The 18,569-nt window shown below is 41.8% G+C and overlaps 1 protein-coding gene across 2 annotated transcripts in view; it reads left to right on the plus strand.

Moving 5' to 3' along the window:
• Window positions 1-10,376: 10,376 nt before the first annotated feature.
• Window positions 10,377-18,569, plus strand: part of MCCC1 (methylcrotonoyl-CoA carboxylase 1) — a 71,392-nt gene continuing 63,199 nt past the window's right edge. Inside the window, exon 1 of one of the 2 annotated variants that reach the window (XR_005217417.1) lies at window positions 10,377-10,568. Coding sequence is in view for 1 of the 2 variants with exons in the window: in XM_037839772.1 (XP_037695700.1) it covers window positions 10,480-10,568 (89 nt within the window). In the remaining variant the exon portion in view is untranslated. The remainder of the gene's footprint in view (window positions 10,569-18,569) is intronic. The other variant, XM_037839772.1, reaches the window with a different exon arrangement.

Genomic DNA, 18,569 nt, shown 5'->3' on the forward strand with positions numbered 1-18,569 from the left:
CACTGGAACAACTCAGAACTCACTGGAAGCACTAGACTTATGATTATAGTTTTATAATAGCCAAAGGAAACAAATAAGAAGAAGCCAAGAGAAGAGATGCATAGGGCAAGGTCTGGGAGGGTCTCAGACACACGCGTCACCCTCCCAGCACATCAACTTTCATTGTCAGTGATGGAAGCTTGCACGAGCTTCAGCACCCAAGAGTTTTTTATTGGGGTTTCATTATTTAGGCACCACTGATGGCATCAGTGATGTCCACTTGGCTGAAATCAATCTCCAGGCCTCCTCCCCTTCATAGAGGTCAGGCTGACATGACCTGGATCAAAGCCCCAACCCCTTAATCACATGGTTGGCTTTTCTGCTGTAGTCAGCCCCCCACCCTAAAACTACTCATGTGACTGGCCCCACCCTGTAGTCTCAGCACAAACTATCAGGTATGGTTCAGAGGCCTATCAAGAACAACAGAAGACACTCCTAACATGAGAAATAGCAAAGATTTACATATTACTCCCACCCAGCAACAGGGACAAAGACCATGTCTCTTTTTGGAGGCCAAATTCATTACTATACTGCTCTGGAAGCCTGTTTCACAAGGCTGGAGGTGACCCCCACAGCAGTTACCTTCACCTACTCTTCTGGTTACCAGGCTGATAACTAGAGTTAAACCCCAGCTGAAGACATACTGGGCTTTATAAGATGCGAGCCTATATCTGAAAAATTGCAAGAATTACATGACATGCACAGGCAGGAGCCAGGTGAATACTCCTGGGATCAGATTTTAAGGGTGCTTGATCAAGGGGACCAGAACGTTAGGCTGGGTAAGCAAGAATTCATTGACTTGAGGGTACATCTTTGAAATAATATGGTATTTAACAACCCAGTAAGAACCCCAGGTGTCTTAGTGTCCTAGAGTTCCCATAATAAAGTACCTGTCAGGAAGGTACCTCCTCTAAGGGAGGAGTCCCACCACATGGAGGATAGCAACCAAGGTTTGCAGGTGTCAGGGTCTCCAACAAAAGCATGACTCACAAAAGGCACTGGATGGAGCAACACAACTCAAATAGAGAAAAGACAGAGCAAAATCAGTTTCACTACTGGGTGTCTTTCCCCCTTGGCCGGGGGGATCTCAATATGCAGCCAATGCTGGGAAATGGTGGGCATGTAGCCCTCTGTGCTGCAGGCAAAGGACACCTGCTCCCTCCTCACAGGGAATAGATATGGCTTGGCCAGGTGCCATAAACTGCACACACTTAGGCAAGCAGTCTCCCTGAATGTTTCATATGCTCAGGGAAAGAGGGGAAGAAATGTGCCGGCAGACCACTCTCTGCTAGGGGATATGTTTTATATTAAGAGGCTCCAAGGAAGGAGTCAGTTCACATTTATCATCCGTCCTAAGTGCCAGGCTGACACATCTGGTCCTGAGCAGTGTTCATTCATGGGTCACAGGGAAAGGCCATGCTCGGACTGCTAGTATAATAAATAAGAAACAATCTTGTCATTCAGCCATCATTTGAGCAGACTGGGAGCCTCCCAACACAGCCCAGCAGCCCAGAACTGCCCTGAGGGGACGGCACTCACCTGCGACATAGCACAGTCATCCCTCAACAGAGGACCCGGGGTGCACAGCCTGGAAGAGGGGCCCACTTGCAAGTCTCAGGAGCCATACGCCAATACCAAAGACTTGTGGGTCAGTGGCAGAGACAAACTGTGGCAGGACTGAACTGAAGGATTAGACTATTGCAGTAGCTTTAAAACTCTAGGATCATCAGGGAGATTTGATTGTTAGGGCCACCCCCCCTCCCCGACTGCCCAGAAACACGCCCCACATACAGGGCAGGCAACACCAACTACACACGCAAGCTTGGGACACCAATTGGGCCCCACAAGACTCACTCCCCCACTCACCAAAAAGGCTAAGCAGGGGAGATCTGGCTTGTGGAGAACAGGTGGCTCGTGGACGCCACCTGCTGGTTAGTTAGAGAAAGTGTACTCCACGAAGCTGTAGATCTGATAAATTAGAGATAAGGACTTCAACTGGTCTACAAACCCTAAAAGAACCCTATCAAGGTCAGCAAATGCCACGAGGCCAAAAACAACAGAAAATTATAAAGCATATGAAAAAACCAGACGATATGGATAACCCAAGCCCAAGCACCCAAATCAAAAGACCAGAAGAGACACACCTAGAGCAGCTACTCAAAGAACTAAAGATGAACAATGAGACCCTAGTACGGGATATGAAGGAAATCAAGAAGACCCTAGAAGAGCATAAAGAAGACATTGCAAGACTAAATAAAAAAATGGATGATCTTATGGAAATTAAAGAAACTGTTGACCAAATTAAAAAGATTCTGGACACTCATAGTACAAGACTAGAGGAAGTTGAACAACGAATCAGTGACCTGGAAGATGACAGAATGGAAAATGAAAACATAAAAGAAAGAATGGGGAAAAAAATTGAAAAACTCGAAATGGACCTCAGGGATATGATAGATAATATGAAACGTCCGAATATAAGACTCATTGGTGTCCCAGAAGGGGAAGAAAAGGGTAAAGGTCTAGGAAGAGTATTCAAAGAAATTGTTGGGGAAAACTTCCCAAATCTTCTAAACAACATAAATACACAAATCATAAATGCTCAGCGAACTCCAAATAGAATAAATCCAAAAAAACCCACTCCGAGACATATACTGATCACACTGTCAAACATAGAAGAGAAGGAGCAAGTTCTGAAAGCAGCAAGAGAAAAGCAATTCACCACATGCAAAGGAAACAGCATAAGACTAAGTAGTGACTACTCAGCAGCCACCATGGAGGCGAGAAGGCAGTGGCACGATATATTTAAAATTCTGAGTGAGAGGAATTTCCAGCCAAGAATACTTTATCCAGCAAAGCTCTCCTTCAAATTTGAGGGAGAGCTTAAATTTTTCACAGACAAAGAAATGCTGAGAGAATTTGCTAACAAGAGACCTGCCCTACTGGAGATACTAAAGGGAGCCCTACAGACAGAGAAACAAAGACAGGACAGAGAGACTTGGAGAAAGGTTCAGTACTAAAGAGATTCGGTATGGGTACAATAAAGGGTATTAATAGAGAGAGGGAAAAATATGGCAAACATAATCCAAAGGATAAGATGGCCGATTCAAGAAATGCCTTCACGGTTTTAACGTTGAATGTAAATGGATTAAACTCCCCAATTAAAAGATATAGATTCGCAGAATGGATCAAAAAAAATGAACCATCAATATGTTGCATACAAGAGACTCATCTTAGACACAGGGACACAAAGAAACTGAAAGTGAAAGGATGGAAAAAAATATTTCATGCAAGCTACAGCCAAAAGAAAGCAGGTGTAGCAATATTAATCTCAGATAAAATAGACTTCAAATGCAGGGATGTTTTGAGAGACAAAGAAGGCCACTACATACTAATAAAAGGGGCAATTCAGCAAGAAGAAATAACAATCGTAAATGTCTATGCACCCAATCAAGGTGCCACAAAATACATGAGAGAAACATTGGCAAAACTAAAGGAAGCAATTGATGTTTCCACAATAATTGTGGGAGACTTCAACACATCACTCTCTCCTATAGATAGATCAACCAGACAGAAGACCAATAAGGAAATTGAAAACCTAAACAATCTGATAAATGAATTAGATTTAACAGACATCTACAGGACATTACATCCCAAATCAACAGGATACACATACTTTTCTAGTGCTCACGGAACTTTCTCCAGAATAGATCATATGCTGGGACATAAAACAAGCCTCAATAAATTTAAAAAGATTGAAATTATTCAAAGCACATTCTCTGACCACAATGGAATACAATTAGAAGTCAATAACCATCAGAGACTTAGAAAATTCACAAATACCTGGAGGTTAAACAACACACTCCTAAACAATCAGTGGGTTAAAGAAGAAATAGCAAGAGAAATTGCTAAATATATAGAGACGAATGAAAATGAGAACACAACATACCAAAACCTATGGGATGCAGCAAAAGCAGTGCTAAGGGGGAAATTTATAGCACTAAACGCATATATTAAAAAGGAAGAAAGAGCCAAAATCAAAGAACTAATGGATCAACTGAAGAAGCTAGAAAATGAACAGCAAACCAATCCTAAACCAAGTACAAGAAAAGAAATAACAAGGATTAAAGCAGAAATAAATGACATAGAGAACAAAAAAACAATAGAAAGGATAAATATCACCAAAAGTTGGTTCTTTGAGAAGATCAACAAGATTGACAAGCCCCTAGCTAGACTGACAAAATCAAAAAGAGAGAAGACCCATATAAACAAAATAATGAATGAAAAAGGTGACATAACTGCAGATCCTGAAGAAATTAAAAAAATTATAAGAGGATATTATGAACAACTGTATGGCAACAAACTGGATAATGTAGAAGAAATGGACAATTTCCTGGAAACATATGAACAACCTAGACTGACCAGAGAAGAAATAGAAGACCTCAACCAACCCATCACAAGCAAAGAGATCCAATCAGTCATCAAAAATCTTCCCACAAATAAATGCCCAGGGCCAGATGGCTTCACAGGGGAATTCTACCAAACTTTCCAGAAAGAACTGACACCAATCTTACTCAAACTCTTTCAAAACATTGAAAAAAATGGAACACTACCTAATTCATTTTATGAAGCTAACATCAATCTAATACCAAAACCAGGCAAAGATGCTACAAAAAAGGAAAACTACCGGCCAATCTCCCTAATGAATATAGATGCAAAAATCCTCAACAAAATACTTGCAAATCGAATCCAAAGACACATTAAAAAAATCATACACCATGACCAAGTGGGGTTCATTCCAGGCATGCAAGGATGGTTCAACATAAGAAAAACAATCAATGTATTACAACACATTAAAAACTCGAAAGGGAAAAATCAATTGATCATCTCAATAGATGCTGAAAAAGCATTTGACAAAATCCAACATCCCTTTTTGATAAAAACACTTCAAAAGGTAGGAATTGAAGGAAACTTCCTCAACATGATAAAGAGCATATATGAAAAACCCACAGCCAGCATAGTACTCAATGGTGAGAGACTGAAAGCCTTCCCTCTAAGATCAGGAACAAGACAAGGATGCCCGCTGTCACCACTGTTATTCAACATTGTGCTGGAAGTGCTAGCCAGGGCAATCCGGCAAGACAAAGAAATAAAAGGCATCCAAATTGGAAAAGAAGAAGTAAAACTGTCATTGTTTGCAGATGATATGATCTTATATCTAGAAAACCCTGAGAAATCAACGATACACCTACTAGAGCTAATAAACAAATTTAGCAAAGTAGCGGGATACAAGATTAATGCACATAAGTCAGTAATGTTTCTATATGCTAGAAATGAACAAACTGAAGAGACACTCAAGAAAAAGATACCATTTTCAATAGCAACTAAAAAAATCAAGTACCTAGGAATAAACTTAACCAAAGATGTAAAAGACCTATACAAAGAAAACTACATAACTCTACTAAAAGAAATAGAAGGGGACCTTAAAAGATGGAAAAATATTCCATGTTCATGGATAGGAAGGCTAAATGTCATTAAGATGTCAATTCTACCCAAACTCATCTACAGATTCAATGCAATCCCAATCAAAATTCCAACAACCTACTTTGCAGACTTGGAAAAGCTAGTTATCAAATTTATTTGGAAAGGGAAGATGCCTCGAATTGCTAAAGACACTTTAAAAAAGAAAAACGAAGTGGGAGGACTTACACTCCCTGACTTTGAAGCTTATTATAAAGCCACAGTTGCCAAAACAGCATGGTACTGGCACAAAGATAGACATATAGATCAATGGAATCGAATTGAGAATTCAGAGATAGACCCTCAGATCTATGGCCGACTGATCTTTGATAAGGCCCCCAAAGTCACCGAACTGAGCCATAATGGTCTTTTCAACAAATGGGGCTGGGAGAGTTGGATATCCATATCCAAAAGAATGAAAGAGGACCCCTACCTCACCCCCTACACAAAAATTAACTCAAAATGGACCAAAGATCTCAATATAAAAGAAAGTACCATTAAACTCCTAGAAGATAATGTAGGAAAACATCTTCAAGACCTTGTATTAGGAGGCCACTTCCTAGACTTTACACCCAAAGCACAAGCAACAAAAGAGAAAATAGATAAATGGGAACTCCTCAAGCTTAGAAGTTTCTGCACCTCAAAGGAATTTCTCAAAAAGGTAAAGAGGCAGCCAACTCAATGGGAAAAAATTTTTGGAAACCATGTATCTGACAAAAGACTGATATCTTGCATATACAAAGAAATCCTACAACTCAATGACAATAGTACAGACAGCCCAATTATAAAATGGGCAAAAGATATGAAAAGACAGTTCTCTGAAGAGGAAATACAAATGGCCAAGAAACACATGAAAAAATGTTCAGCTTCACTAGCTATTAGAGAGATGCAAATTAAGACCACAATGAGATACCATCTAACACCGGTTAGAATGGCTGCCATTAAACAAACAGGAAACTACAAATGCTGGAGGGGATGTGGAGAAATTGGAACTCTTATTCATTGTTGGTGGGACTGTATAATGGTTCAGCCACTCTGGAAGTCAGTCTGGCAGTTCCTTAGAAAATTAGAGATAGAGCTACCATTCGATCCAGCGATTGCACTTCTCGGGATATACCCGGAAGATCGGAAAGCAGTGACACGAACAGATATCTGCACGCCAATGTTCATAGCAGCATTATTCACAATTGCCAAGAGATGGAAACAACCCAAATGTCCATCAACAGATGAGTGGATAAATAAAATGTGGTATATACACACGATGGAATACTACGCGGCAGTAAGAAGGAATGATCTGGTGAAACATATGACAACATGGATGAACCTTGAAGACATAATGCTGAGCGAAATAAGCCAGGCACAAAAAGAGAAATATTATATGCTACCACTAATGTGAACTTTGAAAAATGTAAAACAAATGGTTTATAATGTAGAATGTAGGGGAACTAGCAGTAGAGAGCAATTAAGGAAGGGGGAACAATAATCCAAGAAGAACAGATAAGCTATTTAACGTTCTGGGGATGCCCAGAAATGACTATGGTCTGTTAATTTCTGATGGATGTAGTAGGAACAAGTTCACTGAAATGTTGCTATAGTATGTAACTTTCTTGGGGTAAAGTAGGAACATGTTGGAAGTTAAGCAGTTATCTTAGGTTAGTTGTCTTTTTCTTACTCCCTTGCTATGGTCTCTTTGAAATGTTCTTTTATTGTATGTTTGTTTTCTTTTTAACTTTTTTTTTCATACAGTTGATTTGAAAAAAGAAGGGAAAGTTAAAAAAAAAAAAAAAAGAAAAAAGACAAACAAGGAAAAAAAAAAAAAAAAAGAAACAATCTTGTACTCAGGAGCAGATGGCAGGATTAGTACCACCACTGAAGACCCAGAGAATGCAGGGGGAGATGTCCTCGTCATACCTCCATTTAATTCATCAGTTTGGTCCCTGCAGAAATTGGATGGATCCCAGAGAATGACTGTAGATTACCATGAGGTTAACCAAATAGAATGCCTGATTGCAGCTGCTGTGTCTGATTTGGTATCACTGCCAGAACAGATAAAGCCTCTAGTACATGATTTGCAATCATTGATCTGACAAATGTCTTCTTATCCATTCCAATTAAAAAGAGGATCAAAATCAGTTCTCATTCATGTAGAATGACAACAATATTCATTTATAATTTTGACTCTGTGCTTAACTCTCCTATCTTCTGTCATAATTGCAGTCAAAAGAGATCTGGACCACATGGACATCCTACAGGATATCATATTGATTCATTACATTGACAACATCATGCCAATTGGACAGGGCAAGCAAGAAGTTAGTAGGAGGCCTTATAGGACGTGTGCTTCAGATGGTAGAATATAAACTCTACCAAGATTCTGGAATTGAGTGCTTTTGGTGAAGTTTTTAGGGGTCCAGAAAGAAAATTCTGTACCACCAATTGATTTAGTGGTCATGTCTCTTTAGTTAACACTATGAAAAGCCAAGAAAAACTGAGGAACGACTCCAGATTAAAGGAGACTAAAGAGACATGATCACTATATGCAATTGGTAACACAGGCTTTTCTTTTGCTATAAAAGGATTCTTGAAACAATTGGTGAAATTCTAATCAGATCCGTAGACAAGTAGTATATGTTGATTTCCTGATTTTGATAATTGTCTGCAGATAAATGAGAGAATGTGTTTGTTTTAGGAAATAGACACTGAAGTAGTTAGGGGTGAAAGGGAATCATGTTTACAATTTACTTCCCCCTTACGTAGGACATGACTCCCAGGAGTGTAAATCTCCCTGGCAACGTGGGATATGATTCCTTGGGATGAGCCCAGACCCATCACTGTGGGACTGAGAAAGTCTTCTTGACCAAAAGGGGGAAGCAAAATGAAACAAAATAAAGTTTCAGTGGCTGAGAGATTTCAAATGGCATCGAGAGGACAATTACATTGACAACATCATGTGCTATATAGATATCCCTCTGTAGTTTTTAGTATTTTGGAATAGCTAGAAGGAAATACCTGAAACTGTCGAACTGCAACCCAGTAGCCTTGATTCTTGAAGAAGATTGTATAACTATGTAGCCGACATGGCGTGACTGTGTGATTGCAAAAACCTTGTGGCTCACACTCCCTTTATCCAGTGTATGGACAGATGAGTAGAAAAATGGGGAGAAAAATTAAATGAAAAATAGGGTGGGATGGGGGGGTATAGGATGTTTTAGGTATTCTTTTTTACTTTTAGTTTTATTCTTATTTTTAGTTTTTTTTGGAGTAGTGACAATGTTCAAAAATTGAGTGTGGTGATGAATGCATGACTGTATGATGGTACTGTGAAAAACTGTACGCTGTGGATGATCGTATGGTATGTGAACATATGGCAATTAAACTGAATTTTTAAAAAAGGGAATCATGTCTGCAATTTATTTTTTTAAAAGGCTCAGAAAAATGTGTATGTGTGTATAGATGGAGAGAGACAGAGACTATCTTATTTTAGCTGATTAGATTGGTTAACTATTGTATACCTATTTTCTTTTATCTATCTATTGTATTATTATTTATCTATTTTTTTTAGTTAACTGCTTTATCTGAATCCCTGGATTTATTAGTCTACAATATCATTTTTAATTCATTAATTTCTTCTTTTATCTTCATTCATTTCTTTCTTTGGCTTCTCTTATGTTTATTATTTTGTATTCTTTTTCTAACCCTTTGAACTGGATGTTCAATTTACTTTCAATATAAATTTCCCCATGAACTGGGTTTTACCTATATCAAATAAGCATCTACAGGTAGTATTTTTGTAACAGTAACTTTTTAAATGTAATCTTAGAACTGTAAGCAAGCTGGAAATTGTGAAGTAGCCATGAAGTGTAACCTTCAAAGCTGGAAGCAGGCTATGAGAGCTCTTGGTCTCACAAAGGAACAATATGTAAATGTAAAGTCTGCACCCAGACCTGAATAAGCTTTAATCTATTGCCCAAACCTCCCAGATATGAATAAACCTTTCATCTATCTCCCTAGACAGCACCTTTCCCAGGTGTCACAGGATATAAATCCTGAAGTAGGATAAACTCCTGAAATTCTCCAAGCCTCTGTTACCTAAGATGATTTTCTCTCTTTGTCTCTGATGTGCATAAAAGCCAATTGAAAAGTCACTTCCGGAAGGATGATTTGGGAAATCTTCCCCTGTCCTCCCATGGTAAATAAACCCTATTTTCCCTCAGCCTGGTTCGGTATGGCTTTTATTGGCTGCGCCGAGGGAGGAACTCAGATTTAGGAAGTGCGCTTCTACATTTTCGTCGTCTTTGTATTCTAAAGATTCTGCAATTTCGGTTTTGATGTCCCCCTTTTCCTAAGCCAATAAAACACTTTTTGTCTTTTTAGTACAGGAGGTATTAAAATGTTTGTTTTGTTTTTTTTTTCCTTTCCAATTTTTGAGAACACTAGAGAATTTTGTATCTTGCTCTCCATGCCCATTTGACTTTCCCGCGGTTTTAATGATAAGGATCATGGGCGGGGGTGTGGGTGGGGGTGGGGGAGTTGGTTCTCGCCCCAGAGAGGGACAAAAGCGAAGGAGCCACGTGCCTACCGGAGAAAGGCACTCCGGATGCCTCAGACACCTGAGAACCAAACAGGCCCTTCTCCCCGTAGGCGCCGAACCCAAGCGAACCAGGAAGTAGGGCCCACACCCCCGCGGGCACGCGGTGGGATTAACCAATCGCCGCTACCGATGCCCTGTTCCTCTCTTTGATAGGCTTTAGCGGAGACGCCCTCACCCGAACGTCGCACTTAGATTGGTTTATTGCAGCCTCTTGACCTGGACGGTGGCCGGCAGAGGACAAGAGGCTTGCGAACCCGAGAAAAGATTTTGCCGTGTGTGGGACGCAGCTGCTTGTGTACGAGGGAGCCGGAGATTTGCCGGGCTCCAACGACATGACGTCGTCTTCTGCAGTATCGGTGCTGCTGTTGGCGGCTGAGAGGAACCGATGGCAGCGTCTCCCGAGCCTGCTGCTGCCGCCGAGGTAACAGTGGGTGGAGGGGCGATGGATCAGCCCTGAGGCAGGGGCGCGGGGTGAATGGACACGTGTGCGCGGTGACAGATGCAGAAGAACCGAGGGTCCCGGGGGACAGGAGAGCAGGACGGGGAAAACCCAGCCCCTTTCTGGGGATTCTGCTTTCAGTCCAGTCATCGGGAAAGAGACATCCCCACACCCAGCCCTTCTCATTTTTCTCCTTCCCCACATTCACCCTTCAGCCGCCGTTTGTCTCGGTTTTAACTTTTAGGAGGAGCGGGGGAGGAGAGAGGCTGAGCCTGCCATCTTCCATGCCCTCCTCGCCATAAAGGCGAGAATAACGTTTGTACAGTTCCTATCCGTTTACAGTGTGCTTTCACAGCACTCCCTGTGGGGGGTGAGGGAGACATTGTTATAATCACTGTTACGGTAATGCCTAAGACTTGCCAAAGGTTACACAAGTAGTAAGAATTGAGACAGTATGCCTTCAAAGCCCATTTCAGTTCAGCTATCCCCCACCAGGTGTCCAGTTCAGAGAGACTCCTGGAGCTGGTTCTCATGGTTGGAAGGAATCTAATTAACAAAAGCAAATTTACCTTACAGAGAGTTGGAAAGTTGCTTGTAAAAAGTCTCCTACTTTAGTTTGAACAAAGTTATCAGGTGACTCACTCCAGCTAGCCAAATCCAAATCAAATTTTGAGCTCTAGGCTTTGGTAACAATGACTTTTGCAGGTGAAGAACTTCAGGCTTCCAGGTGGCAGGTTTATCTTCCTTTGTTTGCATCATCCTTATTACCATCCTTATCATTCTGTAATTACAATATAGCTTAATGCTAAATGGCACAGACTTTGCAGTCAGAAAGCTGGGCTCTCAGCTTTGCTAGCCTTGTGATGTTGGGCAAGTTACTTTATATCTCTGTTCCTCAGTTTCCTCACCTGTAAAATGAAGATAACTCGAGCACCTTGGATTATGAGAATTAAATGGATTAATACATGTAAAGAAGTTTAAATAATCTAGAACATATGAATCAAGCCATAAAGATAGCCTTTGCAGACTCAGCGTTTTAGAAAAACTCTGAAGCAGTACGTATTTGAGCCCTTGTGCACACACCCATGTGCATGCTGGGTAGTGCTTGCTGCTGTCTGGACCAAAACCGTTTGGAGTTTCCAGGACTTCAAAACTTCTTACTCAATACTCTAAGCTGCAACGGGGAGGGAGGAACCAAGCCCAAGAAAAAAGAAAAGCCCCTAAAGAGTGTTTTTGAAAGAATTAAGGCTGCTTACTTTAGAGGTGCAAGCAATCTTCAAATATTGGAAGGGTTGTCTTTTGAAACAGCTAATAGACTTGTAAAATATGACTCCAGGGTAACAAAGGAGAGAGAGGTTCATTAATGAGTTATAGACATTTTTAAACAGAAAGTAGAGAGAATAATGTAATGAATTTGTGTGTACTTATTGTCTAGCTTCCGTAATTATTAACACACGGTCTAACTGGTTTCAACCATATCCTTATCCACTCTTCCTCCTTCCAGTGGATTATTTTGAAACAAATTCAAGGTATAATTTCATACTTAGATACAACAATATGTGTCTCTAAAAGAGAAGGACATTAAAAAAAAAGAGAAGGACATTAAAAAATAACTCAATGCTATTATCAACAAATCCTTAAGATCATAAAATATCCAGTCATTGTTCAAATTTCTCTACTCATTTCAAGTTGGCTTGCTTGAATCAATATGCAAACAAAGTGCACATACTGCATTTGGTTGATATTCTCCTAAGTCTCTTTTTTCAGTGTTCAGGACATGTACACAATGTTGTGCACAAAACAAAAATACATGAATGCCAGATGACTTTGAACATGTGCCCCCACATGACCCATATGTATGCACACACCTGCGTGCCACTGCTGGTTTGCATGATGGGGCTGGCCTTCAGGAACTCAGGGTCCAGACAGCTTTTGGTGGATGCTGTGGTGGAGATGATTGGATAGACGGACTGGGACACAGGGCAAGGGAAAACAGACCCTGCTCAGCATCCACCTCACCCTGGTCCTGCCTCTGCCCCATTTCCCTTCCTCCCCTGTCCCTCAGGGACTCGAGAGAGAGGGGCCTGATCCCATCTACACAATGAGATTCTAATGAGGTGGCTGTGGGATATGTCCTGCTTGTCCCTAGCCTCTGAGGGAGGTGGACCCAGAAGTTCCTAAGGAACTTCTAGGTCATGGACCCTGATCAGCAGCTTTTCCTGACCCAGGCCAGCTGGGGGTTGGTGGAGTTTGGTGGGGTAAGGGGTGTGGGGATCATATCTCAACCATCCACCCCCATGATGGGGCCCCTGCCCTAACCTATCCCTATTCATGGAACCCTACCCTTGCAAGGGAGGCCCTGGGGAGGCCGTAGTTACTGTTCAGATGTGTACTTCACTGCAGAAGGGTCAGCTCACCCTCCTCGCTATCTCAGGCTGGAGCACAAGACCCCTGCAGTCCTGGAATTAATGACCCCTGAAGTCATAAACAGCTTCCAGGTGCTGCCGAGTGCCTGGAGGTTCTGGGAGGAGAGCACCAGCAATGCCCCACCTCACCCAGCCTCCTTTTGACCTCATCGAAGACCTGCTCGAAACCGAGGTGGGTGTTAGGGTGCAGGAACTTGCAGATGAAGTATTTGGTGCCCTTGGGCTGTGTGGTGCACAGCTCCAGCTTGGTGGGTGGCAAGCAAGGCGCATAGCACAGTGCCTGCTTCTCAGGACAGTTCTTATTGCATGGTGACCATGAAGTCCTGCAGCACATTGTCCAGGCTCTACAGGGGAAAGCCAAGGCTCTCCAAGAGCTTACTCATTTGACACAGGGTGGTCAGGTCCTCATCCATGCGACTGATGGCTTCTGGATAGTCTCCCAGTTGGTGGCTTGCAATGCCCCTTCCATGGTGTCCGTGTCTTCCAGCAGCAGCGTCCACAGCAGCCTATACTTGCTGGCCATGTAGATGATGCTGATGACTGTGTACAGGCTCACCGAGCTGCACCGCCGAGGGCCTGAGTCCCACTTCAGTGTAGTACAGACAATGTCCGTGAACAGAAAGAAGAACTGGTTCTTCTTGCCACTGACATTCTTCACTTCAGTGACCATCTCCTGCCTCGGGAACTGCTCTAGGAGGTTTGTAGATCTCCGTGTGAGTCTCAGCCTACAGCAGCACTCTGCCGCCTCTGCCCTCCACACACCCTGCCTGATGTTCCACTGCCCGTCCAGTAGGAGTGTGTGCTTCGGGAGGTCCGTCGCCAGAAGCTCCTAGTGTGCCGCTACAGAATCTTGATCATGAGGTCAGATGGCACCTGTTCTCCAGAGACTTGAGGAAGGCAGGCCTTGCCTCCTTAGCCATAGGCACAGCATCCTTTGCGTCAAGGATATTATCAATATAGGTGGAATAGTTGTTTTACCTGGACATCGTTGGAGAACAACTAGATGAGCAGGTCTCCCATGTTCTGCTGGGCATGCCAGGTCTGCACACAGTGTGGGATCTGCTCCAGGAACTTCTTGTGGTGCTCTGGGAGCTCAGGGACCTGGTTGAAGATGTCATCTACCAGCTATGGGTGGCACAGCAAGCAGTTCTCCTGCTGCTTAAGAGGCCTCATTTGGCCCTGCATCAGGATGCACACTGACTCCACACACTGTCTGCTTGCTATCTGTCGGGGTCATGGTCACATTTTTCTGCATGTTCTGGGCTCCCAGGCTCCTCTGCGTCGGCATGGCTGCTCTGGGTGGGTTTCCCCGAGGTGGCGGTCAGGCTCAGATCACGCTTATCTTCCTGTGAGATGGTGAACTGGGCCAGGGTCTTCACCACCTGCAGCATGCCTGCGGCACTGAGGCAGGGCCGCCTGTTACCCTTGCTCAATCCCAGAGGTTGAGCCCCACTGGCATGTGACATCACTGCTGTCTCCACGCAGTCAGTGCATCCAGCAGTGTGCCCCTGGGGGTGAGGGTGTTGGGGCAAATGTCCCTGCCCTTGGCGACCCCGCAGCCTCCTCTCCATGCATCCCCTTTTACCCTACTAAGTCTCTTTTAATCTGTTGGCTCCAGTCTCTCTTTTATTGTTTCTTGCAGTTTTTTGATAAAAAGACACTGGATCATTTGGCTGTAGAATTTCCTACATTCTGGATTTTGCCAGTTGCATCCCCCTGATGTCATTTCACTCTCCCCCACCCCCCACACACATTTCCTGTAAACTGCTAGTTTTAGAGGTGGTAGTCAGACTTCTCTAAGGATAGACTATACTGCGTTAGGGAACTAGAGGGTTTCTTGTCGCTGGAAGTGTGCCAACAAGTATTGGGTAACAATTCAGATATGATGCGGGAGAGTGGCATTAGAATGGATGGTTGGATTGGATAAACTTTAAGGTGTCTGATTCTGTACACTATTGGAAATACACAATGAAGAGTCAAAATATTTTTTATGCCTTTGTTGTAGAAAATCAAGGCTGTTTACCATAAGGTCCCACATTTTTTCTAATGTAGTAGATATACTTGAAACTCAGTTTAGTTCCATGTAAAGGTTGTCTACCTCTGTAAATCGTTAAAAAAAAAAAGACAAAAACCTTCCACTACTAGCTCAGCATCAATCTACGACGCTTAGAATTCTCATCAATAATTATCCTTTTTTATCATTTTATATTAAGACTGACTCTAGCATGCTCCTATTAAAGAAGAAAAGCATCAACTAAAGAGAGTAACCGAACTCACTATTTTGGGTTAATCTAGCTCATATATGTAATAGGGAACAGGAACAGGACACAAGTCAGACAATTTCTATTAGGGATAAGAGAGTAGAAGTTTGGGGATAGTCTGGCAATTGAGTAAGTGAATGAGGAAGGCAACTTTGGATGAAGGACCCCAGAGGGAAATGTCATTTACACCAAGTCATTGAATCAGGGGTATGGCTGAAGTAGGGTGGGCTTTAATGCTGCTTCCGGCTCTCCTAACACTCAAAAGGAGGAAATGAGAGGATCTCCAGCCCACAAAGGTAGTTAAGGGCTTTACTCATGACAGAGGGAAGCACCCTGCATGGAAGATCCTAAGATCCTGAAGTTCAGTGTTGGGAAAGCTCTTGGGTCCGTGATCTCCACTGGGCGCTCAGACCAGGTATGTGTCCTGTTATTTAAATGTCCTATGAGATGGCCCTTGGAGCCTTTCTCTTATGATGCTGCTGAGTGTTGTCCTGACACTTAAGGGGAGTGGCCAGGTAAAACTGACCAGGCATTTCTGGCAGGGTATTTTTTCAGCATTCAAACAACTAATTTTAGCTCCACCTGCAGTGTTCCCTTGGCCCTTACTCTTCTTATTTAGCAGCAGCTCTCCATCAGTCACTGGCAATCAAGAGCAAAAGGACCTCAGCACCACAATCTAGTGAGGAGTGAGATTGACTCAAAGGATTATAGTACAGACAACCCAGTTGAAAAGCAACAGAGTTGAAAAGACACTTCACCAGAGAAGATATATAGATGGCAAATAAGCACACAAAAAGATGCTCAACATCATCAGTCACTGGGAAATGTAAATTATAAACACATGAGATATCACTGCACACCCACTTTATTGGCTAAAGTCTAGAAAACTGACAATACAAAGAATTTTGCTTTGAATTCACTGGGAATCCATCAGGTTAATAACCATAGAACTCATCATCTGCCACAAAGCAGAGAATCTTGGGATATGTTAGTTAACTTTGTTATTCTAAAAGCCCTGTGTTTGCTTTTTTTCCTCACAGGTTGTTATAAAATGCCTTGAATTTTTAGTTTCTTAGTTGTAGGACTAGTCCCAGGGCAAAATAAGAAAGTGGGTGAAAGTAATGTTAGTTCCCTTTTCTTTCTGTTAATTTTTCTTCTCTTAGTTCCCAGGGCTCTTCAGGATACCAGGCAGACCTACTTTCTCCCTTTCTCACTCTCCCTTTTCCTCTCCCTCTCAAAGTTTAACAATGTGTATAGAACTATTTTCAAGTAGCTGACACCCTGGAAAGTGCTAGAATTGTTAATGTCTTATAGAGTTAAAGATCTTATCAGTATAGAGGGTGTTGATAAATTTTTTCATGTCAGGATTCTCTAGGAACTCAGAGAAAAGAATCTTAAGTGGTGGAACTTTAGCAGTGAGAATAGGCTGGTCTTGAAGCTATCTTAAATGGGGTGTAATTATCTCATGAAAGTGACTTCTAAATCTTGATGTTTAAGCCATTGATTGTTTTAAGTTGTGGCTTAGATAATTGCGAGAAATGAAATAGAACAATGAGAACATTGTCGGAACAGAGGTTTATAGTTAAGTGGTCTTTGTGTGTGCGGTGGGGGGGTGGGGGGGTGGGGTGGGGGGTGGTATCTGTCTGTCTGTCGCTAGAAGATGGTGGAAGGATGCTTTAGGCCAGCAATTGCTTTGAAACCTAATCAGAGTCTTAAGGTGGATTTACCAAGAAGCAGCCATTTTACAGACACACTTGCCAGAACAGGCCTTGAATCTTATGAGAAACCTGTCTGAAGAGTGTGATGGGAAGATGCTATGAGCCAGAACATACTGTATAAAGATCAGGACAGATGATCCCACCGTTTGAAGATCATGAAAGTAAGGTCTGCTGAATTGGAGAGATGTGGAAAAGTAACAGGCTCCCGAGGAAGCTGTCTTGTGGAACTCAAGCACTGGGGCCATGGGTCTTTCCCCCAGCGCTTCATGGGTGATGGTAGCATTGGATTGAGTGTGCCTGATAGGACAATGAATGTATGGACCCTCCACAGTAATCCTGCCTCCTGGTCTCTGCCCCAGTGAGATACTAGTGCTGTTCAGCAACATAGTTGCATACTGTTATGTAGTATCTAATGTACCTTGTTTGTGCTTTTTTTTGTTTCCTGCTTTGTGGAGGCTCTAAAATGGTTAATCCCTTCTAAGCACAGTTTTGTCAAATATTCCAGATACGGATGAAAAAGACTAAGGTAGAATTGCTTCTGCAATTTAGTTTTTCCTAGCATATTCTTTTTTTTTTTAATTCTATCATATTTTTTCATTGTAGAATATAACATATACACATAAAAGTGATAACGTTCCAAGTGCAATTTAACAAGTATTTAGAGAGCAAATTTCAAAGAATATTATAGGTTATAATTCCGCAGTTTCAGTTATTTCCTTATTATGAAATATAACATATATACAAAAAGGTAATATCTTTCAAAGTATGATTTAACAAGTAGATATATAGGAAATTTCCAAAGTTATGAGTTACAGTACCATAGTTTCAGTTATTTCCTTATTGTGAAATAACTGAAAAAAAAAGATATAGCTTTCAAATTACAATTTAACAAATAGCTATAGAACAAATTTCAAAGGATGCTATCTATGGGTTACACTTCCACCATTTCAATTCTTTCCTTCTAACTATTCTAATACCCTAGCAACTAAGAAAAAGAAATTATATAAAGAGTCAGTATTCATAATCCTTTGTTAAATTCTGTCTTGTCTGTTGCTTCCCCTTCCTTTAGTTTAATCACTTTCTCGATCTTCAGGGTCTAGGCAGTGACCATCCTAATCTGTTCATGTTGAAAAGGGGTGTCAACTTTATGAGCAAAGGGGACAGATCTAGTTGATGTTCTTGAAAAGGCTATTGCCTCTGGGTTTCAGGACTTACCTAGCATATTCTTTTTAATTGAAACCTAATAGGCATTGCTCTTTTCTTTTTGTTCCCAAAGTGAATCTGGCCTGCTGTCTGTCAGCTATCGGTTATAGTTCAACATTAAATAATTGTATCAATGGGCATCATAGAACTTAAAAGTTGTTTTAGACCTTGATGGGCTTCTACCTAGCTAAGATACGTCAAACAAGTCATTCAGCCTCCCTGTTTCTCCATTTCTTGATAGTACAAGGAGTACTTGTAGAACTGTAAACTTTTACAAGATCACCTCTTCTAATCTCCTTTCTTGTTATGTAAAGCTGTAAAGATGTTAAAGCATGTGTTCTTAACAGAGGTGATATCATCCCTAAAGAGGCAAAA

The sequence above is a fragment of the Choloepus didactylus genome, chromosome 1 (genome assembly GCF_015220235.1).
Source record: "Choloepus didactylus isolate mChoDid1 chromosome 1, mChoDid1.pri, whole genome shotgun sequence".
NCBI lineage: Eukaryota > Metazoa > Chordata > Mammalia > Pilosa > Megalonychidae > Choloepus > Choloepus didactylus.